This window comes from Canis aureus, chromosome 5 (genome assembly GCF_053574225.1).
Source record: "Canis aureus isolate CA01 chromosome 5, VMU_Caureus_v.1.0, whole genome shotgun sequence".
Classification (NCBI taxonomy): Eukaryota; Metazoa; Chordata; class Mammalia; order Carnivora; family Canidae; genus Canis; species Canis aureus.
Genome location: NC_135615.1, coordinates 19,717,116 through 19,743,788, shown reverse-complemented (window position 1 = coordinate 19,743,788; position 26,673 = coordinate 19,717,116). Strand labels below are relative to the sequence as shown.

General features: G+C 40.7%; 1 protein-coding gene across 3 annotated transcripts in view; it reads left to right on the top strand.

Annotated features, from left to right (window-relative positions):
* Nucleotides 1–2,111: 2,111 nt before the first annotated feature.
* Nucleotides 2,112–26,673, top strand: part of SLC39A12 (solute carrier family 39 member 12) — a 73,417-nt gene continuing 48,855 nt past the window's right edge. For all 3 annotated transcript variants that reach the window (XM_077897039.1, XM_077897038.1, XM_077897037.1), the window contains exons 1-5: nucleotides 2,112–2,256; nucleotides 3,342–3,682; nucleotides 11,089–11,370; nucleotides 15,200–15,407; nucleotides 23,677–23,846. In XM_077897039.1, coding sequence (XP_077753165.1) covers nucleotides 3,422–3,682; nucleotides 11,089–11,370; nucleotides 15,200–15,407; nucleotides 23,677–23,846 — 921 coding nt within the window. In that variant the 5' untranslated portion in view covers nucleotides 2,112–2,256; nucleotides 3,342–3,421. The remainder of the gene's footprint in view (nucleotides 2,257–3,341; nucleotides 3,683–11,088; nucleotides 11,371–15,199; nucleotides 15,408–23,676; nucleotides 23,847–26,673) is intronic.

The window sequence follows — 26,673 nt, the reverse complement described above, 5'->3', positions numbered from 1 at the left end:
AAAATTAAAAGAAAGAAAGAAAGAAAGGCCGGCCCGGGCTTGCTGGGCAAGCAGGCGGCCTGCGCCCCGCCCCCGGCCTTCAAGCTGCAGCCCCGAGTCGGGTGGAGGAGGCGACCGGGTCGTGCAGAGCCCCGCAGGCTGGGCCTGACTTGGAGCCTCCCTCCCGCCTCTGGCTGCGCCGCCTTGGCCGTGGGGCCGGGACGCGGACAGGAGCGCGGCTGGTGGCTGGCTGGGGCTGCAGCAAGCCGGGGGCCAGGTGGCGGCCCGAGGCCCTTCTGGGGGGGCGGGGTCGTGGGCTGTGGGAGCCGCGGCCAGTACCCGACCCGGAGCAGGCGGGGCTCGGCCTGCCCGCAGGTCAGTGAGGCGACAGCTGCAGCAGCTGCTGGCGGGGCAGGCCGGGGAGCCAGGGCCGCGGTCCCCAGCGAGGCCTAGCGCAGGCCCAAGGCTGCGCCTGTCGCCTGTCACCTGTCGGGGCGCCGGGTCGTGCGCTCTGTGGCCGTGGGACTGGGCTTCAGTCACCTCCCAACCGGCCCCTGAGCCACATCAGGCCGAGGCGCCCCCCCAGGAACCTTTTTTTTTTTGACATACAAATACAGGCTGTATTGGAGGATGGGGGGGCACAAGGGCCGTCAAGGGTCACGTCAGTCCTCTCTGCTCTGCTGCTCCCGCCGCACCTCGTTGGGCTCCAGGTCGCCGTCGTAGTCGTCCTCCCCCTCCCCTCCCCTCCCCTCCTCCCCCTCCGTTTCCCCTCTTCTCCCCCTCGCTTGTCCCCTCCCCCCACCCCTCCTTCGGCGCTGCCTGACACCTTGAGCATCTGGGAGGCCGTGAAACCGACCTGCGGGTTGCATGTGGCCTGCACGCTGCGGCGGACCCGCGGCATCGCCCGGACGCTGGCCCCGTTGCCGAGCCGGACCGCGAAGCCCTTCCACGTTTGCCAGACAGCGCCAGCGGTCGCGGGGTCGCAGATCTGGGAGCAGAAGCCGTAGATGGCACGCGCGGTCAGGGCCGCCAGGCCTGCACTCCACGTCCGCCAAGTGCAAGCACATCTCCCGGGCGTGCTCCCCGCCAGCTCCCGGCCCCCCTGCCGGCCCCCCTGCCGGCCCCCCTCCCCGCTCCCCTGCCGGCTGCACGCGGACCCCGGCTCGGCTCACCCGAGAGCTCCGCAGGGCTGAACCCGAGCTGCGGCCTCTGGGAGCCTTTGCCTCCAGCTTCCCCGAGGGTCACGGCCCTCCCTGGGGACTGTCACCCCCTCTGGCTGCCAGGTTTCACATCCAGCGAGTGACGCAGGAGGAGACTAATTCTCCTGATTGCTTCCTCTTTGCATTTCCCCTGCCTCGGGCCTCCCTCACCCCACTGCCTCCACCCCCACCCTCACCCCCCCCACCTTCCTCGGAGCTGAACCCAGAACCCGGACCCTCCCCTACATCCTTGAGCATCATGTACCCCGTGCCATTTACACGCGCTCTGTCCACTCTGAAATCGTGGGTCTGAACTCCTCTTACCTCTTGCACAATTTACCACTTGGTTCTTCCAGTCGTTGGTTGGCTCATAATTTGCCGAGAGCCTCCTGCGACCTCTTCCCCCGCAGACGCAGGGGCCAGAGTGTACGTGCTCCCGTGTGTTCCTGCTTCCATCTGCTACTGCCCAGCTGAGAACTCGACGCCTCCCACACGTGCTTTTCTCCTTGTTTGAAGACCTCTTTTTACAGATTTTCAAATGCCTTAAATCTTTTAAACCTCTGCACCTTATAAAATTAAGGCTTTATAAAGAGCTTACCTTTTCCACAAATCTTCACCTCTTGAGTGTGGCTACAACAGTTGGGGAATCAACTGGAAAGAATAAAGAAATCTTGACCTAACACTAAAGCCTTTACATTCAGCGAGGTGAAGTCGGTTGACCTAGATCTGTCCCTGAGAGAGGCAAGGGACTGTGAGAAATTCTAAGATTTTCTTAGATTTTGAGGAGCATTGGTAAATATTGATATTAAAAGTCAGGTTCGCTAGCCACTTTTATTTCACTTTCCTGAAAAATCTGCCAGACAGAAAGTTCTCATTTTTATTCACCTTCATTGTTACCCCCAGAGCAGCTCTCTCCATAGCAACTGAAAACTTCTCTGGGTTGAAATAATCCTCTCCAGCTCCCAGTGCACAGTCAAGGAATTTTAAAAACAAGAGGACTTTGTAACCGAAAAATACTCTGCGCGATTTAAAAGGCCACGGAGCTCCAGATAAATAATCATTCATCTTCCTTCTAACGGTAAGCACCGCATTCGGAAATGTTTGTCTCCTCTGCTGTCATTCTTTAAATGCTAAAATAAGAATCTTGAACTTTCTCTCTCTCTTTTAACTGTAAAAGTAATCCCAATTATCTATCTCTTCTTACTACCCCGCAGTCATTACTAGCCCATCGCCAGGCCAAGATCTGACATGAGATGCTGTTAACATTTTGCATTTTCCTTAAGCAGTCCATTGAAAAGATTAACTTTTTCTGCAGAAAGCTGATTGGCTCGGACACTGTCCCTCATGCCTTTAGTGACCATTGAGTATATGGATTTATCAGGGCTCTTGCAGTCTTGGAACTCTTGGGCTTTTCTGCTCGTTCGTACTTTGATTGGACTAAAGACTTAAAAAACGGCCACTGTTTTCTGGGCATGACTGTTTTCTTCTATTTACCCTTCCTTGACTATAACTATCTCATTCAATGTGATATGGGTAATTTATTGAAATGGATTTTCTGGGGGCACCTGGGTGCCTCAGTCCATGAAGCACCTGCCTTTAGCTCAGGTCATGATCTCAGGGGCCTGGGATCGAGCCCCGCATTGGGCTCCCTGCTCAGTGAGGAGTCTGCTTCTCCCTCTCCCTCCCTACCCCCACTGCTGCTCATTCTTTCTCTCTCTCTCACTCTCTCTCTCAAATAAATAAATAAAATATTTTTTAAAAGGAATGTATTTTCTGTTTATTTTTATTTACTTACTTGAGCGATGAGGACCACACAGCACTGGGGGTTCTACTGTAGGATGGGATAAAATGAGAGTACCTCTCATCTGGGTCCTCTGACTTGTACCATCTACAAGATGAAGAGAGAAACTTCTTCTTCCTAACTCTTTTCCTCTGTTTAGTTTAGAGAGAGGCAGTCTAACAAACTTCTTGGCTCTTCCTACAGTTTGAAAGTCTAGGGCCATGAGAGTTGCCTGCTGCTGGTGGTTATAAATGACCTACGGACCCCCTGCTGTCCAGAAACAGCTTGCCTTTGCAAATCAGCTTAGCCACCCAATTAATGAATCCTTTCAAACATGTTGCAGGCACAATAATTAAAGCCTTTATTTTTCCCCTTTACTACAGAAATTCCTCCGGTTACAAGTGTGCACCAACAGGCCACCCAACTCCCTCAGACACTGACTGAAGGTAAAGGAAGAGTAGAAATGTGCTTCTGGACAAAGCTTCCAGTATTTGGGGTGTCTTTGTTCCTCCTACTCAGCCTCGTTCCCTCTACTGAGACAGAGAGACCCTCGAACCAGGACAGCAGCAGCGCCTGGAGCCCAGGCCACCTGATGGAAATACTGCGAGCTCTCTCTGCTGGTGACCCCCCACCCCGGAACCATTCTGGAAGCCTCATCCAAACGTTGCTGGAGAAAACTGGCTGCCCACGGAGGACGAAGGCAATGCAAGGAGATTGCAGTCTGGTTAGTGCAATAGAATATGGGATCAGGTGCCAGGCAGGTTCAAAGAGGAGCAATGGATTCTCTTGCCATTTATTTCAGTAAAGCAAACTCTAATGCAGTACCCAAGTGGGCGGTGCATTGTGGTATAATAACTCCCATGGTCAGGATATAGGAAGCCATTCAGCATTCCGGGTATAGCATTTAAAAACACGGAGAAGTTCTTTTATTAAGATGGTAATGTTTATGAAAGCCTGTCTGCACCCCTGCCGCATGGTAAAGGGTATTAAGTTGCAAGTGTGAACTTTTAGTTCTCTCTTCTTTCTGATTAACTAATTTTTTTTTTTTTTTTTTTTTTTTTTGTGGTTAGAGAGAACTTGTGCATCACTGGTTACACGCTATTCCTTTTTGAGAGTATAATGATAGTGACAAGATATTTGTCAAATGTTGAATTTTTAAGTACTTTATCCTGGATCTTGATTGGTGTTTTCTAGTATTTTACATGGTAGATCGCTAATGAATTGTGATAATCATCCTCTTAAAAATGACACATCTGAGGGGCGCCTGGGTGGCTTTTTTTTTTTTTTTTTCCACAGAAAGCTGAAAAATAATTTATTCCAGTAGATGGCAGAAATAAGAAAGTCATCCTGAAAATATACTTTGGTGTAATTCTGTTGGGACAGATATTCCCTCTGAACATGCTCTCCTACTGACTGCCTTGTCTTGTGACAGTTTTTAAACACTTTGCTGATTCCCATGTTGTGACCAGGCAGGAGTCATCTTCAAATTCACAGGTTCCAAGGAGAGAGCAATGTATTTCTCAGTCAGTTAGGCATCTGATTCTTGGTTTCGGCTCAGGTTATGATCTCAGGGGCTGTGAGATGGAGCCCTGTGTGGGTTCTCTCTCCCTCTGCCCCTCCTGCTCATGCTCTGTCTCTTTCTAAAATAAATAAATAAATAAATAAATAAATAAATAAATAAATAAATAAATAAATAACTATTTTTTAAAAATGACACATCTGAACTGGGGAAGAGAAGTGTTGTAGACGGAGCTCAAATGAGGCCTATGGCTCATGGGCCACGATTCCCAGCCTTACCTGTGGCTCTCAACCCTGTCCACACCTCAGCATTGCCTGGGCAGCTTTCACCAAATACCACACTGGGGCTTCTTCCTCCCTCCGTAGATAAGATTTAACTTGCCTAGGATGGAATTTTTTAAAAAGCCTCTACAGGCCTCTTCAATGTAAAATCTGTTTTAATGTAGAATCAGAATGTCTCCGTGAGGGCGGAGGGATCCACAGGGACAGCACCAGAGTCAGGAGCGTGTATTGTAAACGATAGCAAACAGGAACAAACGAAAACCCATTCACCATCCCTTTCCTGATGGATGAGACTTTTTTTTCAGAATGAACCTACAAATAAATGAATAAATAAATAAGAAAAGAAGCAAAAAAAAAAAAAAAAAAAAGAAGCAAATAACTGCCTCCAGAAAAAAAAAAAAAATTGGCAGATTTTCTCAATCGTGCTTAGGTCTAGGGGAAACATTTCCTGGCCAAGTGTTTTGTTTTGTGTTTTTTGGTGTGTTTGTGTGTGTGTGTGTGTGTGTGTGGTTTTTTTTTTTTTCATGACAGAGGGTCTTACTAATAGAGAATTTTTCTCTGCTCTGTACAAACAATAAATAATTCAATAATTAGTGAAATTCCCAAGGGCTCCCAGAGAAAACATGTGTTATAATAGGCAACTCATCTGTGATGACATTAATTTATATATATAGCAACATAAGACTTCCCCATGGAAATAAGTAGGAGTCATATCTTATTAATGTCCTCTGAGAATTTGCTTCAGGGAAATGTTTTCCCCTAATGACATAAAGTGCCTTATTAAGGCTGATTGAATATTAGTCTAGCTAGCGAGAATGTAAACATGCAAAATTGTTCTGGTTTTTTTGGGGGGGGCAGGGCAGAGGTTGTTTTGTACTTTTTGTTTACTGTGACATTAATTTGGCCAACTTAGCTTCTGTCTAAGCTATGTCTTTGTCCCGGGAAGTGAAACACTTGTCTTTAATAGTCTCCTTGCTGCTGCTGTTTCTCTGTGGAAAAGACTGTGGTTTAAAAAAAGAAAAAAAAAAAAAAGCAAATTTCTACTTCACCTACTCAGAGGGCTACACTTCACCTGAATCACCTATAAGCAAGGATCCCAACGAAATCTCTCCATGTCATTCATAAAAAGCCAGGGAGAAACAGTGTCCTAGGGCTTTACAAACAACCGCAGTCTAGCACAGACCACAGGGCTTGAGCTTGTTATTGAATCTCTCTTATGTCTTTTTAGGGACTTTTCCATTTAGAGGCAGGGTGTATATTAGAAATTCTCTGATAGGGGACACTTGGGTGACTCAGTGGTTGAGCGTCTGTCAGCTTTCAGCTCAGGTCATGGTCCTAGGACCGTGGGGTCGAGTCCTGCCTCAGGCTCCCCATATGGAACCTGCTTCTCCTCCCTCTGCTTATGTCTCTGCCTCTCTCTCTGTGTGTTTCTCATGAGTGAATAAATTTTAAAAATATTTTTTAAAAAAATTCTGTGGTAAAAAGAGGGCAGGTGGGGTGTAAGTTCCTATCCCTAAATGTCTGAAAAAAAAGAGGGAAGTGGGGAGAAAAAATGTTTGCAATTGTATTTTCAGACTTAGGTAAAAACTGAATGGGAGTGTGTGTGTACATAAATCAACCTGAAGTATCTGAAAGCACTGTGCATTTAAAAATAAATCCATTCAAGCTTTAGCCTTTGAAAATGGATAGTCTTGCCTGATCATGGCCCTTTTTTCTTTTTTTAATGAGAAGGATTAAAATGGAGTTTTAGTGAACTTAATGAGGGATTAAGTTAACTCTAAGAGAATGAATTCCACTTCAGTTATGGTGAGAACCATGAGCTTACATAGGTTGCAGACATGGTGAAGGGATAAGAACTTGGATGTCTGGAGTCAGCACGGGGCCCAAATCCTTGTTCTGGTACCTTCTAGTTGATAGGACATATTGAACATCAGCTCTCTCATCCATAAGACCCAAGTGCTGGTTCTCTCCTCAGGGAGCTGTGTGTGAGGACAGCAGGGGCAGGACAGCTCAGGCTCTCTCCATCCCCTCATGTTTCGTATACATCATGGGCATTTCCAATCCCCTGGACACCGGAGCAGTGCTGGTGAGGTACCTGCAGTGCTGCCAAGAAATGGAACCTTCCTCAGTGTCAACATCCTGCCCATCCCCAGGCCGCTCCCCTCTCTGTCCCAGGGGTTAGGGGTTTTTATCCAAGATCTCTAGAAGAGTCTCAGATACATTCAAGGTAAAGAACCACTACTTTTAAGGTCCTGCATTTCATTCAACCTCCCTTCCCCCATTTGTCATTTTTGTTATAGGATAAACAGGGGTTAGCTCAAGTTTTATCTTAACTTTTTGATCTAACAAATTTTTCTTATTACCCTAAGATTTATCTCTGTCAGTCAGAAATGCCACAGAATTTGGTCTAGATCCACAAAAAGCCAGTGTCTGCCATCAGCCAACATCCTTCCAACTCTTGGTTTGTCTGGAAAAGGAAGAAATGTAATTTCCCTTTTATAGTCGACACAATCCCCCAAAAAGACCTTACAAAAATCTTAGAACTTGAAAAAATCCAGTGGATTTATCTATAACCCAAAATCAAATTAAAGTATCTTTGGATTTAAAATCTTTAAAGTTTATCCTACAAGTCTGATAACTGTCCCATTAATGTAGAAGTAAGATTTCATATCGCTTTTTGTCAGTAAAGCTTTCTTAGCGTTAGCAATGAACAAAACTGAATGAAGCAACTGGGGAAGATGATCTGATTTGGCTAAAGGAATCCAGAATCTGTGTTTTTACCCCCCAAAACCTTGTGCTTCCACCTGACAAGATTCAAAAAAATCGATGGATTATTCCTGAATGAGTCCATTCTTCTTTAACAAAGACTCATTTCACCAGACGGATGACGGATCTGAATGCCTATGGGGTGGAAGTATTTGCAAAATTTTACTAAATATTCTCTCCCCAACACAACTTAGCCACTCCTAAGATCCCTAACAACTAAAACAAATCTAGTGACAATGAGTTGGAAAGTCCAATCCCCCACCAATCCCCATAGTGCTTCTTGTAATGTCAAAGTCTGTTAGCCCCTCTGATGATCCCTATAATTGTCTTTCCTCAAGCCACTGCCTTCCATACAAAAATAACTTCTTAAGAGTCAAATATCCTAAAAAGGCAGAAAAATTTCAGCTCACAGACATTTGATTCACAACTGAGCTTTATTTGAGCAAGCCTCAAAAAATTAAAGCAAGGTTTAGGCAACTTCTGTTCATTCAAGATGAAGGAAATTTCTAGTTAGACAAAATGAGATGCTCCACAGCTATTTAAAAATTTTCAGTTACAAATCAATTTACCTTCCATGTTATATGCTTTTCACAAACTGTATCTTACCCTATCCTCTGTTGCCCCAGGCCACATCCCTCCTACCCCAATCCTAGAAGGGTATGTTGAGAAGGAACCACAAATAGAGAGGGATCTTGGGCACCTCTAATGGGATGAAATGTGGCTGCATACTCTTGTGTGTGGTCAAGCAAACCCTGGCCACATGTGTCTGGTCTGGTGGCCTCATGGAAGTCCCACTTCTCGTGTCACTGGCACTCTTTTTTCCAACCTACCCAGCCTCTTCAAACAACCTGAGCAGAACTTGAAAGTCTGTCAGAAGGAACTCCTTCACTCTTCTAGTTGTACTATGTTCTCATTGATTTATATTACAGCCTTACCTATCTTTTGGTCTCCTAATTGACCTCTTTTTCTATCAAAGAGGAGGGAGAGAAAATTACTAGTTGAAGGGGCTGCACATGAAGTACATAGGTGGGTCTGTAGCTTAGTTCTTCAAGGCACAAAATGAAGGGATAAGAGAATAAAAGCCTATCTTTGGTGGGGGGTGAGGGGATTAAGATTGGGCCACCACTGTTAGCCTTGTGACCTTAGGTACATTACCCTTTCTTAGACTTGCTTTTCACATGTGCTACAGATATAACTTTCTCATAGAAAGAAGACATAATTCATGCTGGATTCTGTGCAGTGTCCTTGCATACTGCATAGAAATGTACCCGTTATTCACTATGCATTAAATAAATGGGTAATTGGTAGTCTCGGTGCTTAACATTATGCAGAAATATTTGGTGGGTTATCAAATAGGCTGGAGATATTTTGTTTTTCCATTTTAAAAAATGGAATAAGGGACACCTGGGTGGCTCATTGGTTGAGCGTCTGCCTTAGGCTCAGGGTGCAATCCCAGAGTCCTGGGATCGAGTTCCGCATCGTGCTCCCTGCGGGGAGCCTGCTTCTCCCTCTGCCTATGTCTCTGCCTCTCTCTGTGGCTCTCACGAATAAATAAATTAAATATTTTTTTAAAATAATGAACTAATATTCTTACCATCAAAAAATTTGTTATCTGACATTTTTTCCAGAACCAGTTAGATCTATTTACTGAGGAATACCTTAGTACCTAAGGTGTTTAGCACTGTCCTGGGCACATGGCTTCCAATAAAGGATAGCTAACACTATCAATAGTTTGGTTTCAGGAGGTTATATGTTACAAAGAATGGCTTTATTATCCTGATTCGCCTGCTTGAGTCTTGGCATCAGCCCTGCCAACAGCTACCAACCCATGCACTTTTCTTGTGGGCTAATCAAGAAACAAAAGGGCTGGGTTGGTTTTAGTGGTGGAGCTTAATGGTCACAGTGAGTTAGTCTTGTTGGGAAGCCCGGGTCCTTCCGTTTGCTGAGTTCTTATCCCAGTACACTTGAACCAGAGAGAACAGAATCCATATGACTTGTGAAGAATGTGATTAGTGCTTTGTTTTAGAGACAGATGACATGTTTCTTCCTGACTCAGATAGTGTGTCCCAGGTTACTCAGTGGGACACACAGCACATATGGAATTAGGATACCTGAAACTTCCACCTCAGAGAATAGATTAAAAGATGTGATAGTAAGTTGTCCCATAGTGGGAAAAATCCCTCTGGGGCTCAGGACAGGCATCCCCGCATGCCTTCACTCTGAAACTGGTACTGTGCAGTGGGACGCTCCTGGGATCCTAGGAGAATTTTTAGGAGCCTCCTCACTGTCTTAAGTAAGACTATTCCTGTCTTGCCAGGAGAGCTTCCACTCCACAACCCCGTGTGTATCTTTTTCTCATTGTCCCATCACATTACCCAAAACACCTTCTGCCTCATAAACTTCCCGGATGAGACTTGCCGGGCATCTGGCTGTGGGTGTGAAACAAATGAAGCATCATGGAAGTATTTTTAGCAATTCTCTTAGGTAGGATAAAGGCGAGGCAGATGGCGTTCATTCATTCCATTTCACGCCTTGTAATTGCCAGGCATTGTGCTAGATGCTGAGGATAGAACTGTGCACAGACAAAACCTGGCCCTAATGGACCACTTATTCTCAAGGGAAAAGACAAACGTGGAGAGAAAGTAATTATAGAACACTAGTGCCACAAAGAAAATAAACATGCTATGTGCTGGGGCTGCCACTAGCTCCATGTGACTGTTGGGCACTCGATACATGGCTTGTCTGAATTGAGACATGCTGGGAAGTGTAAAGTACACTCCAGATTTTGAAGGCTTAGCATGGCAAAAAGAATGTCAAGTAGCTAATAAGTAATTTTTTAAATGGTGATGACATGTTGAAGTGATCATATCTTGCACATGTGTTTCAATAAGGTGCATTATAGTCAATATATTATTAAAATTAATTTCACTTTTTAAAATGAGGCTACTGGAAAATTTAAAGGGATGCATGGCTCACCTCTGTAGCTTGGGTCATGTTTCCATCGAACAGTGCTACAGTGCCACACTGGAGAACATGGGGCAGGGGTTGGGGCTTTCTACTTTAGATACGGTGCTCGGGAAGGCATCTCCAAGGGGGTGTCACTCTCAGCTGAGATCTGAGAAATGAGGGGAAAGAAGATCTGAAAGGTGGTAGGAAAGGGCTTGGTGGGACTGATGGAAAAGGTCAGTGAGAGAGGTAGGGGGAGGTTAGGATGAGGTAAGGGAGGTAGGTAAGCAAGAGCCAGACCAAGGAGAAAGCTGTATGGAGCTTGGATTTCATTCTAAATGCAATGAGGCATTACCTTAAAAGCCAAAGAGTCAACTGGTTTTAGTCAAGCCAGCAAATAGACAATTGGAGATCGGAGGACTACTGTCAGGGAATAAGGCATCACTGAGGTATCAAAGTCCAACCAGGACTGTCTTATCTGAAGCTGAGTGTTGGGCCTGCCCCCATGCCTCCTATTTATAAAATAATAGGCAGTGGCGATCCGGTGGTCGTTAGTGTTCCAGGACTATCCGCTAAACTTTGTCTCTACTTTTGTTTTATTTTTTGTTTTCGGAACAGTGCTTTGAACCAGATGCCCTATTACTAATAGCTGGAGGAGATTTTGAGGAGCAGCTCCAAGAGGAAGTGGTCCAGAGAGTTTCTCTTCTCCTCCTCTATTATATTATTCATCAGGAAGAGATCTGTTCTTCCAAGCTCAACATGAGTAATAAAGAGTATAAATTTTACCTACACAGCCTCCTCAGCCTCAGGCAGGACGAAGACTCCTATTTCCTTTCACAGAACGAGACAGAAGATATCTTGGCACTCACCAGGCGGTACTTTGACACTTCTAGAAGCCAGGTAAGAAGGGGGAAGGTGCCAACTGGCTTTGGTGCTGAGATACGGTCTGAGAGCCTCGTTTTCTGTCACTTATTTATTCCTAAGACAGTCAAAGGCTTCTAAGAGAGGTATTTGTGGGTTTCAGTTATGGGGTGGTAAGTGATGTCATTTAAAATTCTGAGTATGAAAGGGGGAGATGTGATGAGTAATTATTGTAAAATAAGTTCCAGCCAGAAGGTGGGTGGGTGGGTGGGTGGGCAGGAAAGCCAGGTGACAGGGCAGCTCTCTTCTCCCGAACACGAAAGTGAATGATTCACAGCTCCTGATCATTCTCCAAGGACTGACCCGTGGTGGGGAGGGCGCTGTGCCTATTTGCCTTGCCTTCTGGCCAGGGAAAAAGAAGGCAGTACCATTTGAGAGAGATGAATTTATCATTAGTTAACAGCTTGCAAAAAGCATTATTCATGACCGTCAGCACAGACAGTATCTCTTCTGCAGCTTTTGATTCGTGCTGCTTATGTTCAAGGGATCTCTCGAAGTGGTTTTCTCCTCTCGGGGCTCCCACCGTGAGGACGTGGGCTCCTGGTCCCTTCTGGCCTTCATTACCGTTCCAGCAAAAGCTGGCCTTTCAATTACCTTTATCAGCTTTGCAGTGGGGAGTTTGAGCAGATAAAGTGCTCTGAACATAAAAAAAAAAAAAAAAATAAAAAAAAAGAAAGAAAGAAAGAAAAGTTTTTAAAGCCACATTTTCTTAAAGAACTAATTGAGCAGCCTCTGGCACATTTTGAAGAGTATTGTGAAACGTGATTTTTTTTTCTCTTGAATTTTTCATTGACCTGTGTCTTTGAGCTGCTCTAACAAAAATACCATTGACTGAGTGGCTTATAGGCAATAGAAATTTCTCATAGTTTAGGAGGCTGGAAGTCCAAGATCAAGGCACTGGGCAGATTTGATATCTAGTGAGAGCCCCCATCCTGGTTCATAAGAGGGATGGTTCCCTCTTACGAGAGTTTCACCTCTGGCAGAAGGGGTTGGGAAGCTCTGCAGGGTCTCTCTTATAGGGCATCAATCCCATTCATGAGGGCTCTATCCTCATGACCCAATCACCTCCCAAAGGCTCCATCTCATAATACCATCACAGTAGGTGGTAGGATTTCAACATGAATTTGGGGCAGGAGAGGACACAGACATTCAAGCAATAGTGACATGTACAGGTGAATTTGATTTTTGACCTCCATTCTGGCTCCTGGGAACCCATAGGTATCTGTGCAATCATGCTGTGGCCTACCAGCCAGCAAACATAACCTCCAGTTTGCCATAAAAATGTTAATTTCTCTTGTGCTTGGCACACAGATGGAAAGACCGTTTTCCTAAGGGCTGTGTGAGCATCACTTTGGTAACTCTCATTTCATGAGTCTCAAAATAGGGCCATATTTTTGTTTCTACTTCCAATTGAGAAAATGGGTTCCTTTCTGGAATTCAGTTTCTTCTTAAATAAGGAAATAGGCCCACATATAATTTTTTCAGTGCAACATCTATATGATACAAGATCGGTTCAAATTAGCCAACAGGATTTTAGTCATCCCATCTGTTACTGCGTTTTGATGCAGATTAAATGGGAATGAAAACCCAGCACTTAAAAGCAGATGGTGTGTATATATTCAACGCAGATTTCTGGTTATCCAACACATACTGCAAATACCTGGGCTTCCAAGTATATGTGAGATTAAACATTCCTAGAACAGAATAAAATAACTCAGTATTATGTGTCGACCTACTTTCTCCATCTATTCAGTCAAGGATTCGGATCTCTTGTTGAGTTGCAACCCTTGCTAAGCCTTAGACCAGTTGTCTCCGGAGGCTGGCACTGTCATCCTTTAACCCATACACGTGGGCTGGAATGCCCTTAGGAATCATTAGTCAGTCAAGCCAGTCTTTTACAGGAGGCTGGGCATCTCAGTGGAGGATGCCGCTCTCTCCGACTAGAGAGTGTGAGGTCACAGAAGGTGCTGGTTGACCAGGCCCACTACTACCAGCATCTCTAGTTCTTGGTCTGCACAGTATTCAGTCTCCATATGTAAAGCCCTAACAGCTGCTCCAGGTGGGCCTTAATCAGCTCACCAGGATGCAGCTCTACACAGTAGTGCCCTAATCTGGCCACCCTCCCTAGTGGACCAGAATGTAAATATCCCTCCATTCCTTCCTTTTTTTTTTTTGTCCAACTACTGTTTTATCTCCTTGACTCAGTCTCTTGCTTCCACCTCTCTCTGTTCTTTCTACTGTTTGCTGTTTCCATGATAAATAAACAAGGATCTGTATAGACTTCTCCACTAGCCCTGACTCTTATAATGGAGGCGTAGTGGATGGTGTTGCCATCATACAGTTGGCAAACCCAGAAACCTCAGCCATGTTTAATTTTTTGGACTCCTTCACATTTTCTTCCAAGTCCTTTGTAATATTTCTTAAGTACTTCCGCTTCTTTTCATCTCAAGTGCTACCATCTTAGGTCAAGAAGTATCTTGGATTAATCAGTAACTTCTTAACTAGATTTCCTGCTCTTAAATTGAGCCCTGGCAATTTATTTACTATTTTGCCACCAGAGTGATATTTCTATAACCTATCTTACTGTATTATTCTTTTGTTTATAACATTAATGGCTCCAGAGGAGCCATTCCCTTAGGGGGAGTTTTCATCACACTTTATATAAGGCTCTTGTCACCTCTTCAGCCTACTGTTTATCAGATGCACTACTAGACACTGGGACCAACAATAATAGTGCCAAAGATTAGCAGACCATGTCCTAAATGTACCAGCTACTATATTAAGAATTTCTCACGCATTAGCTTATCTAATCTTAATAACCTTTGTGGTGGGCAGCATTGTCCTTTTCTGCTGATAAAAAATATGAAGGTTAGCAAAGTTAATCATTTTGCCCAAGGTTACTCAGTTACAAATAGCAGAGCTAATATTAAAGCCTTTTCTGTCTGTCCTAAGCACTATGTAATGGAACTGGCTTTGATGGTATGAAAGTCCCATCACCATCCTCCGTTTCCATTTATTTCCATGTACAAGGGGAAGAGTACTTAAGAGCATAGGCTTTGGAGTCAGATGTGCATGCACACTGAGACTCTGTTATTGGCCAGGTGATCTGTGTAAAGAGTATCCACTGCACAGAGCTCTGGGAGAATGAAAAGAGGACATAACGTAATGGACTTCTCATAGTGTCTGGCACATAACAGGGACTCAATAAACGGTTGGATGAGTGAATGATATGCTAGTGGAATGCAAGGCAAGATTCTTGCTTTTCAGATGCTCATGATTCAATTGAAGAAAATTGATGTACACGTGGAAAAGATCCTAGGTCCTATGGGAGTTCAAAGAACACAGACTGTGCTAGCTCTGATTTGCACTTAGCATGCATTGATCTTGAGAAGAAAGGCAAGGGTGAAAAGAGGATGAAGTCAAGGGCGGGAATATAGATGTGAAAGTCATTACACTGAGGGCTGTACTTGAAACTGGAGAGAAACAATTCACCAACTGGAAGGTCATGAGCAGCAAGAGATCTTCTTGGAGAAAACACATCTCTGAGGGAGTAATGAGCAATGTTAGGTAAATAAGCATCCGTAGGATGGGAGCTAGAAAATCCAGTGTTGGGAGGATAAAAGAAATGGGTATTTTCCAAACAGAATTCTGAGACTAGAGAATGATGGTCATCATGTTCCTACAAACAATTCAGACCTCTTCAAGGTGAAGAACTATTTCTTGTCTTTTGGAGGAAATCCTAGAGATACTTGAATCACAATAACTTCAGAGGTTCAAACTTTCCTCTTTCTGGTTTATCTGATTTCAGTGTATGGAAACCAAAACGCTGCAGGAAAAGTCTGGAATACTGAGCAGTGATGGTGCTGATGAGAACACACTTCCTCAGCTGGCAGTGACAATCATCGCTTTGTCCCTCCAAGGAGTTTGTCTGGGCCAAAGAAACTTGCCTTCCCCAGACTATTTCACGGAATATATTTTCAGTTTTTTGAATAGGACAACTACTCTCCACGTCTCGGGTAAGGGTGCTTTTCATGAATTTCACTGCCAAGTCATACCTACTAAATGAATTGAATTATTTGTTGTTGTTTGTTGTTGTTGTTGTTTTGGTGTCAAGTTGTATAAATTCTTTATATATTTTGGGCATCAACCCTTTATCAGATTTTCATTTACAATTATCTTCTCTTATTCAGTAGGTTGTCTTCGAGTTTTGTTGTTTCTTTTGAAGTGCAGAAGCTTTTTATTTTGATAAAATCCCAATAGTTTATTTTTGCTTTTATTTCCCTTGCCCCAGGAGACATTTCTAGAAAGATGTTGCTATGACCAATGTCAGAGAAATGACTACCTGTGCTCTCTTTTAGGATTTTTATGATTTTCGATCTCACATTTATTTCCTTAATCCATTTTGAGTTTATTTTTGGGTATGGTATAAGCTAGTTTCATTCTTTTGCATATAGCTGCCCAGTTTTTCCAAGACCATTTTTCCTATTGCGTTCTCTTGCCTCCTTTGTCAAAGAGTAATTGACCATATAATCATGGGTTTGCTTTGGGGCTTTCTAATCTGTTCTATTGATCTAAGTGTTCATTTTAGTGCCATTACCATTTTGATTACTATAGCTTTGTAAGTATAACTTGAAATCTTGGATTGTGATCCCTCCAGTTTTGTTTTTCTTTTTCAAGATTGTTTTGGCTATTCAGGGTCTTCAGTAATTCCATAAAAATTTTAGGATTGCTTGTTCCAATTCTGTGAAAAATCCTTTGATAGGCATTGCATTAAATCTATATACACATTTTCATAATATTTGTTCTTCCAGTCCATGACCATGGAATATCTTTCCATTTGTTTGTGTCATTTTCAATTTCATTCACCAACATTTTATAGTTTCAGAGTACAGGTCCTTCACCTCCTTGGTTAAATAAATTTATTCCTAGGTATTTTATTATTTCTGGTGCAATTGTAAATAGGGCTACTTTCTTAATTTCTCTTTCTACTGTTTTTTTATTAGTATATAGAAATGCAACAGATTTCGTATAGTGATTTTGTATCCTGCAACCTTACTGAATTCATTTATCAGTTCTAGTTTTTTGGTGGCGTCTTTAGGGTTTCTATATATATAATCTAATCTGCAAATAGTGAAAGTTTTACTTCTTCCTTACCAATTTGGAAGGCTTTTATTCCTTTTTCTTATCTGATAGCTGTGCTAGGACTTCCAGCACTATGTTAAATAAGTGGTGAGAGAGGATATCCTTATCTCATTCCTGACCTGACGGAAAGCTCTCAGTTTTTACCAAGTAAGGATAATGTTAGCTGTGAGTTTTTAAATATATGGCTGTTATTATGTTGAGGTATGTTCCCTCTAAGCCTACTTTGTTAAGGGATTTTTATCATGAGTGGATGTTGTTCCTTGTCAAATGCTTTTTCTGCAGCTATTGAAAAGATTACATGGTTTTTATTCTTGCTCTTGTTGATGTGATATATCACATTGACTGCTTTGCAAATATTGAACCACCCTTGCATCCCAGGAATAAAGCCCACTTGATCATGATTTTTTTTAAAGATTTATTTTAGAAGGAGTGAGTGTGCGTGTGCAAGCAGGGAGAAGGGTAGAAGGAGAGGGAGAGAATCTCAAGCAGACTCCCTGCTGAGCATGGAGCCATACTTGGGGCTCAATCTCAGGACCCTGAGACTGTGACCTGAGCCAAAGCCAAGAGTTAGACATTCAACCAACTGAGCCACCCAGGTGCCTCAGTAAATGATTTTTTAAATGTATTGTTGGAATCAGTGTGCTAATATTTTGTTGAGGATTTTTGCATCTATGTTCATCAGAGATACCAGCCTCTAGTTCTTTTTTTCTTTGTGGTGTCTTTATCTGGTTTTGGCATTAGGGTAATGCTGGCCTCATAGAATGAATTTGGAAGATTTCCTTCCTCTTCTAGTTTCTGGAATAGTTTGAGAAAAATAGATGTTAACCCCTCTTTAAGTGTTTGGTAGACTTGCCCTGTGAGGTTGTCTGGTCCTGGAAATTTATCTATTATTTTTGGTTGTCCAGTTTGTTGCCATATTATGATTTTTCATAATATTCTCTTAAAATCCTTCATATTTCTTTGGTGTTGGTTGTTATTTCTTCTCTTTTGTTGCTGATTTTGTCAATTTGAATATGATCCCTCTTTTTTTTTTAATCAAGAGTCTCAAAGGTTTACCAATTTTGATCTTTTCAAAGTGCCAGTTTCATGATTTCATTGATCTGAAGGGTTTTTCGTTTCTAGTTTGTTTATTTCTGCCTTAATATTTATTATTTCCTTCCTTCTACTGGTGTTAGGTTTTGTTTCTTCTTCTTCTTGCTCCTTTAGGTGTAAAATTTGGTTGCTTAATTGAGATTTTTCATACTTCTTGAGGCAGGCCTATATTACTATAAAATTCTCTCTTAGAACAGTTTTTGCTGCATCCCAAAGATTTTGGATGGGCTAAGCCAAGAATGCATTTGGATGCGCAGATCTCCAGAAGTATATAGGGGTGAAGACATGGTGTTAGCAAGGCTTGCCTGGGTCTGCTGTGGGAGAGGACCTGGAATGGAGGCCTGGCTGGAGGGAGTGTGTTTGCAGGGGAACAAGGGGCAGGGCATGCTGATTACAAGTCACACAGTGAATGGAGGTGCTGCACTGGACCCCCAGGTGTCTGTGTGTCCAGAATGGTGTGGGGAGGTGATGGAAGGAGGGAATGGCACCCACCAGCTCCTTTGTTCCTGGAAAAGTCTCCCAACAATCCCTGCTCCTCTAGTTTGAGCTCTGAGATTAGTAAACAAATCTCTCCTGTGTGCTCCAGGTATTTTTCAAACAGCTGCTTCCATGCTGTATCATAGTGGGGCTATTTACTGGGCTGTTTAAGGGCCTGCACTGTTTCCTCTTGCCCTCCCAGTTCTCCCAGTTCTCCCAGAGCTGAGCCTGCTGATTTTTAAATTTCCAGGTTTTAAGCCCCACTGATTAGAAGAACTTGTGGGGATCCCTGGGTGGCGCAGCAGTTTAGCGCCTGCCTTTGGCCCAGGGCGCGATCCTGGAGACCTGGGATTGAATCCCACATCGGGCTCCCTGCATGGAGCCTGCTTCTCCCTCTGCCTGTGTCTCTGCCTCTCTCTCTCTCTCTCTGTGTGTGACTATCATAAAAAATTAAAAAAAAAAAAAAGAAGAACTTGTGAAATCTGATCCCTCTGGTTTTCAAAGCTGAATATTATAGGTATTTGTCTTCCCTGAGTGGGCTTCTTGGTGAGAGAATCTCTCCTCTCCTGCTGATCCCTCCCTCCTGCAGACGGCCCTGCAATCTGTTTAGCTCCTCACCGTGTCTCCACCCTTCCTACCCTCTTCAAAGTGGCCCCTTTCTCTACATTTAGCTGTGGTCAGTTCTTCTAGTCTTCAGGTCATTTTCTAGGTTATTTACACTGCTGTGTTATCCAGTTGTATCCATGGGACAAGGTGAATTTAGGGTCCTCCTACTCTGTTGTCTTCCCCAGAAGTCACTTTTAAGTGTTTTTTTAAAAATATTTTTATTATAAAGATTCTGTATAATAAAACAAAAGTGACATACAATAAAAATATAAACAAAAGCAGCAACAGTAATATAGTTAACCCTCATGAACACGAGATCTAAATCTCAACAATTGGATAATCTTGTCTTATATTTGCCTCTACCCTTTCCCATCACTTGATTATTTTGAAGCAAATATTAAATGTTTCTGTATGAATCTCTAATAGAGAAGAGTTTTTAAAAGCACATTATCACCAATATCATAACTAAAAAATTAATACTGATTCCTTAGTACCACAAAAAAGTTCATTAATGTGCAGTTTTCTGATTTTTAAAAAGTATTTTTTAAAATCAAATCAAATCTAAATAAGGTTCACGAAATGTGAATTGTTGGTGTATCTCTTCAGTTTTCTTTATAGATAACATGCCTCTCTCCTGACTCCACCTTCTGTATTTTGTTGCAAATATTTTATTGGAAGAAAAGGAGGATTGTTTATTGTGTCTGGATTCTGATGACGACATTTCTAGTCATCTAATATGTATTTCTTTGTACTGTGTTTCAGGTAATTGGTTACAGAGGTTTGATTAGGTGGCTTATTTATTTGGGGGATACTGTCTTATAGTCAGTACCTTCTACCAGAAGGTACATAACATCTAGTTGTCTCTCTCTTTTTGGGAAGTCATAAGGTATTGATGATAATTGACTAGATTGATTATTTATAGCTAATGAAATAATATTCTTCTAATTTACTCATTTATTCTTCATTTATTAGCGTAATAATTCTGTAATGGAAAGCCTCCCCTCATCACAATTTCATTTTATCGAACTTCTTAAAGTAAGAATAAATTCTTGATTCTTTACTTTACCGCTTTTCAAAACAATAACATTTCCTCACATCCTTCAAAGGAGAACCATGAACATTTTATATCATCGTGATTTCATATCTCTCAATCTGTTGTCATTATTATCCTAATTAGTGTTCATATTGTTTTCTCTTTGCCCAGTAGAATCATATTCAAGTTGACTTCTAAGTCCTTCTGACAAAACTCTTAGGACATTTTCTATCTTCCTTGTTTTCTACTATGATATATTTCAGGTTTACCTTGTACATTTCCTGTCTAGACTTGGAATCAGTTTTTCTGTAATTTTGTTTTTATTTTTAAAGATTTATTTATTTGAGAGCATGAGTGCATGTGCATGTGCACTTCAGTGGGGAGATGCAGAGGGAGAGAGAATCTGAAGCAGACTCCCTACTGGGCATGGAGCCAGATACAGGGCCTGATCTCAGGACCCTGAGATCATGACCTAAGCTGAAATCAGGAGTTGGACGTTCAGCCAACCAAAGGTGCCCTTTTTAATCTTTATATAAACAAATTAAAGACTTTTTTAAAAAGATAGATTTATTTATTCATTCATTTATTCATTCATTCATGAGAGACACACAGAGAGAGAGAGACAGAGTCTTAGGCAGAGGCTTCCCTGCAGAGAGCCTAATGCGGGACTTGATCCCAGGACTCCAGGATCACGCCCTGAGCTGAAGGCAGATGCTCAACTGTTGAGCCACCCAAGCATCCCAGTCAGACTTTTCTTTTAGTGCTTTCTGATTTTGACTTATAGTTAAGAAAGTCTTCCACATTCCTAAGTTTTAGACGAAGTCACCTATGTTTTCTTCTAATATTTGTATGTTTTCATTTCTCATTCATTTTGGATTAATTCTGGTATATGTTGTGAAGAATAAATCCAGTTTATTTTTTTCTATATGACTGTTCACTTTTTTTCTATATGACTATTCACTTTTTTATACTTATTATTTTAAAAGCAGTGGAAATTATTTCCTCCACTGATTTGAGATACCACTTCTATATAATATATTGATAAATGCAATTATATCTATTTCTGTTTCCTATTCTACTGTCCAGCTTGTCATATTTATGTGCCAATACCATACAGTTTTACTTATAGTGGCTTAATAGTATATTTTACTGTCTGATAGAGCTAGCCTTCTTCATTGCTCTTCTTTTCAGCATATTCCCGGCTTATTTTTCCTTCCTAACAAACATCATCAAAATGTCAAACTCTGGAAAAAAAGCATTGTAATATTGCATCCTTATATCCACGAATATAGGATGTCTCCATTGTTCTTGTCTACATGTGTGTTTTTGTGGAGTTTTTACTCTCATAGGTTTTAGACATTTCCTGCTACATTTATACTTATGCTTTTAACGTTTTTCTTGGTTTTTTTAAATGGTGTCCTTTCTTTCATTATATCTTCTAACTGGTATTTGTTTGTATATATCAAGGATTCTGATTTTCATAGACTAATTTTATAACCTCCATTAAATCTTTTATTTTTACATTTTTTAGGGTTTTGCCTCTTGCTTTCCAATTCTTAAGTCTTAATTAAGTCTCTGCTTGCTTTCTTATTTAAATAGTACTAAGGATAAATAGTAAATAAAACTGTGGGTAGTCTGCATTATTATCATGTTTCTGAATTTGAAAGAAAAGCCTGTAGTGTTTCCTGAGTTTAGAATAAATGAGAAAAATATAAATTTGTCTTTTATATTAGCCTTATACTTTATACTTATATTTTTAGTGCTCTTCATTTCTCCCTATAGATTCAATCTATCATTTAAATCATTCCTTTTCAGCCTGAAGAACTTCATTGAGTATTTCTTTTTTTTTTTTTTAAGATTTTATTTATTTATTCATGAGAGATACAGAGAGAGAGGCAGAGACACAGGCAGAGGGAGAAGTAGGCTCCATGCAGGGAGCCTGATGTGGGACTTGATCTCGGGACTCCAGGATCACGCCCTGGGCCAAAGGCAGGCACTAAACCGTTGAGCCACCAGGGATCCCCTCATTTAGTATTTCTTATGAGGCAAGTCTTCTCTCAATGAACCTCTCATTTATTTTTTATCTGGGAATTATTTTATTTCACCATCATTTCTGAAGAACTGTTTTACAAGATAAAAAATCTTGATTGACAGTCTTTTCTATTTGCACTTTGAGTATGTGATTCCACTACTTTCTGGCCTCCATTGTTCAGATGGGAAGTAAGCTACTGATTGTATTGATGGTTCCTTTTATGTGATGAATCATTCTTCTGTTGCTGCTGTTAAGATTTATCTTTTTCTTTGACTTTCATCAATTTGGCCTCAATAGGTCTAGGTGTGGATCTTTTTATATTTAACCTTCTTGATGTCTGATGGACTTCTTAAGCCTTAGATTAAGGTTTTTACATAAATTTAGATAGTTTTTGACATTATTTCTTCCAATATTTTTTCTACAACTTTCTCTTCTCTGATTGCCATTGTATATAGCTTGGTATACTTGCTGTTGTCTATGGTCTCTGAACTTGTTCTTTTTAAAAATCTTTTCCTCCCTCCCTCACTTTTCAGACTGGATTATTTATATTAATCTATCTTCATCTTCAGTAACTCCTCCTTTTACCATTTCACATATGCTGTTGAGCTTCTCTAGCGATTTTTTTCATTTCACTTACTGTATTCAACACCAGAATTTCCATTTGGACTTTTATGTAATTTTGAATTTCTTATTTATTCTATTTGTTGACTTGTTGTCCCACTTTAATTTTTTAAATATGCTCTCCTTTAGTTCCTTAAACCCACTTATAATAGCTGCTTTGAAGTCTTTTTCTGTTAAATCCAACACCTGGGAATACTTACAGGCCTACTTAATTAACTGCTTTCCTCCCTAATTCTGGGTCGTATTTTCCCATTTTTTTGCAAGTCTTATAATTTTTTTTCACTGAAAGCCAGTCATTTAAAATAAAATATTGGGGATGCCTGGGTGGCTCTGTGGTTGAGCGCCTACCTTTGGCTCAGGGCGTTTTCCTGGAGTCCCAGGATCGAGTCCCACGTTGGGCTCCCCACATGGAGCCTGCTTCTCCCTCTGCCTGTGTCTCTGCCTCTCTCTCTGTGTGTCTCATGAATAAATAAATTTTAAAAAAGTATATTGTAGTAACTAGTTTCTAATTTTTCCTGTCACTGAGGATAACATTCAGGAAAATTCAAGGACATTGTATTCATAAGCAAGATGATGGATAAACCCAAAGAAATTCACCATTATATTTAATTATTCTCTGTGATCAATTTTTAAAAGCCTAGAGCTCAAAAAAATAAAAAATAAAAAAATAAAAAAATAAAAGCCTAGAGCTCTACTAAGGGAAACTAAACTGTAATCTATAAACTGGCAGCCATACCGCAGTATCACTAGAAAACAAAGTCGGCTTATCTCTACAACCTGAGATCCCTTTCATTTCCTTTCTTGTTTCTGCATAAATAAATCCTTAAAAGGAAAATCATTTTATTGACTTAATCAAATTAAAGTTGTAGTTAATCTACTAAGGATGTATGTAGTACCTCAAGGAAATAAACTTCTTAAGGATTAGACCAGTCCTATCTTTTGTTTGCAGTTTTATAGGGAACATTCAAAAAAAGAAGTAGTTGATTTAAGAGAAGTTATTTTTTACAGGAATTGACCATTGTATCATCCCTACGAGATAAAAATGGTGGGATTATCTTTGTAAGGCTGATTTAGCCCCAAAGCTTAAAATTGTGCAAAGGAATCAATATTCCCATGAAGTTTAAGTGTTCTTTTAGTATTATTCTGAGTAACATCTTGACTTTTCATCAGAACCAAATCTATTTAGCAAAATATCTATGCTGTGGCCATAAGAAATTATGATTATCCTAAGATTCACCTGTCTTTATTCTATGTGACACCAGATTTTGTATGAAATTTCTAGAACTAGAGCAACTCCTCAATACTCTCTGGACCAAAAGTACCTGTATCAGAAAAGATAAAATTCATCAACTTCAAAGGAAACAAAACAACCTAACAATCTATGATTGGGGCTCTAATCTATCTGTATCGATGGACCAAGAGTCACATGATGGTTCCATTTCCTGGGATGAGGTATGGTCATTATTCTTATATCACAAGTTGCTACTGTCAATGTTGTAAAAGTTCTATAAGACTTGTGGAAAATTTAAAGGATAATGTGTATTTTCTTAAATGTAAAAATACTCTATTTCTAGAGTGGTCATGGATTTTTCCTTCTATAAATAGATCTCTGTATGCATAAACATGAGGCCAAGATATGTAGGAAAAACATAGAGTATATATAGGTATAAATATAAATAAATGTAAATATAAATATAAATATACTCTTTCCTCCCTTGTGTCTGTATTGAATGCATAAATAATTAATTCAGCAAACATACTGAGTATTTACTACCTACCAGTCACCATCATGGGCATTAGGGATACAGTGCTGAACAAAAATAGGCACAACTCCTTTGGAGCTTGCCGGATAGTAGGAGGATATAATTTTTCATATATATTTACAATGATGAATGAATGCATTAAATGCAGGTTAGGGGACGCCTGGGTGGCTCAGTGGTTGAGAGTCTGCCTTCGGCCCAGGCCGTGATCCCAGGGTCCTGGGATCAAGTCCCAAATTAGGCTTCCTGTATGGAGCCTGCTTCTCCCTCTGCCTATATCCCTGCCTCTCTCTCTGTGTCTCTCATGAATACATAAATAAAATCTTTTAAAAAAAATGCAGGATAGATTATGAAGAGATTACTTAGAGCTGTGAGCAACAGAGAAATATTTGTATAGTAGGTAGCACTGAGAAGTTTTTTGAGAAAAGGTGATATATAAAAAAAATAAAAATAAAAATAAAAATAAAAAAAAATTTTAAAAAAAGAGAAAAGGTGATATATGAACTTATAAACATATTTATATCCATATTTCCTAAAGTTATGCTCCAAAGTACATTCACTGGGATATATTAATGCTCCTTGAAAAGGGGTTCTGTGGTCAAATTGGTTTAGAAAATACTAGAAATGCATATTGCACTGTAGCATATTAAGTTATTTGGGGAGGTCCTTTAGCAAATAAACTTCTTTAATCTCACTGAATCCAGTGTTTCTCAAACTTTGACTGTAGAATTCTTCCCTGCCCTAATCATTTAAAATCCTGAGAAATTGATGTTCCATGAGTATGGCTTATGTTTATTGAGTATGCCCTATGCCTTAGACATAGCATAGCACTATTTCATGGGCATTGTTATTATAATTATTTTATTATTATAACAACTATATGAGGTTAGTGTATATTATTCCATACTACAGATGAGGAAATTGAGGCATGGAGCTAATAAATAATTGCTTCAGTTGACAGAAGCTGAGGATATACACAAAGGTTGTCTGATAACATATTCTGTGGTCTTAACAACTGTGCTATTGCTTGGGAAATGTTGATTTAAATAAAACTATTTTTGTTATTTGTATCTTAGATGAGCAAGGTACAGTCTGTACCTTAGAAGAGCAAAATCCCTTACAGATGCCTAATAATGCAGAATATTATTGCTGTGAGTTATGAAGACATGATCAAGCAGTATCATATATTCCCTCCCCAACCCCAGAAGTTTGTATCTCTTAATCCCCTTCATCTATTTTCCCAACCCCCATAACCCCCCCCAACTAGTGCAGCCACCAGTTGGGTCTCCATATTTCTGAGTCTGTTTCTCTTTTCTGTTGTTTGTTCACTTGTTTTATTTTTTAGACAAAAACAGGTGATTAACTAGAATATTTAATATTTTTAAAGGTCAATTTCTGTTACTTCTACATATAAGATATATATACAAGATATATATGTATATATCTAAGATATAAAGACATTTATTAAATTTGATTCTTTCAAACTCATGCTTATTGTATTCAACTCATAGTGAAGAGAGGTGATGTCTCTGTTAATCTTTGTTTGCCAAGTCTTCTTTGATGCTTCCACAGGGCTGACTCTTAGGAAGGAAGCAAATTTGCTTAATGAGACCTTATCTTCATAAAGAATGAAAATTGTTTCTTAAAATTTAGGAACTACCTACTTAAAGCATGTGACTTCTAAGAACAGTAGTAGTCATTTCCTGTGCTAACACTGCATGTCACTTTCCTTGTGCTTCTCAGTAGGACCCTAAGATAGACCAGATCTGAGGATCCTGCCTATGTCATTTGGACTAGTAGTCTCAAAGTGTACCTGAGAACTTCTTAGAAATGCAGATTCTCAGGTCCCATCCCAGCATTTGCTGAATCAAACTCTGAGAGTATAACCCAGAACTCTCTTTTTAACAAGCCCTTCAAGTGATTCTCAAAACTAAAGTTTATGAACTCCTGCTTTAGAATATCTTTGTAAGGTTACCATAGAAGTCTGGTGACAGGGCAGCCCAGGTGGCTCAGGGTTTAGCGCCACCTTCAGCCCAGGGTGTGATCCTGGAGACCTGGGATCGAGTCCCACATCAGACTTCCTGCATGGAGCCTGTTTCTCCTTCTGCCTGTGTCTCTGCCTCTCTCTCTCTCTCTCTCAGTGTCTCTCATGAATAAATAAATAAAATCTTTTAAAAAAATTTAAAAAATTTAAAAAAAGAAGTCTGATGACATCAAAATAAGGATATACATATATTGAAGCTTTATATAAAGGAATAAAGATATGTTAAAGGTTATTGGCTGGATAATCCAAATTTTCATTCTATTTTATTCTTTATTAAAAATAGTTTGGGTTTCAAATTCATAGAATATAATGAGTCACCATCAAGGACATTTGTATGTTAGTGATTTCAGAAGAAATATAAAACAAACAAATGACCTAAAAAGCCCAGGAACAGCAAATAAAGATCAAGGGCACAGAAGCTTATAATAGAATATCCTTACTCTAGGAGAAGGTAGTCTAAGACCAGAACTATTCA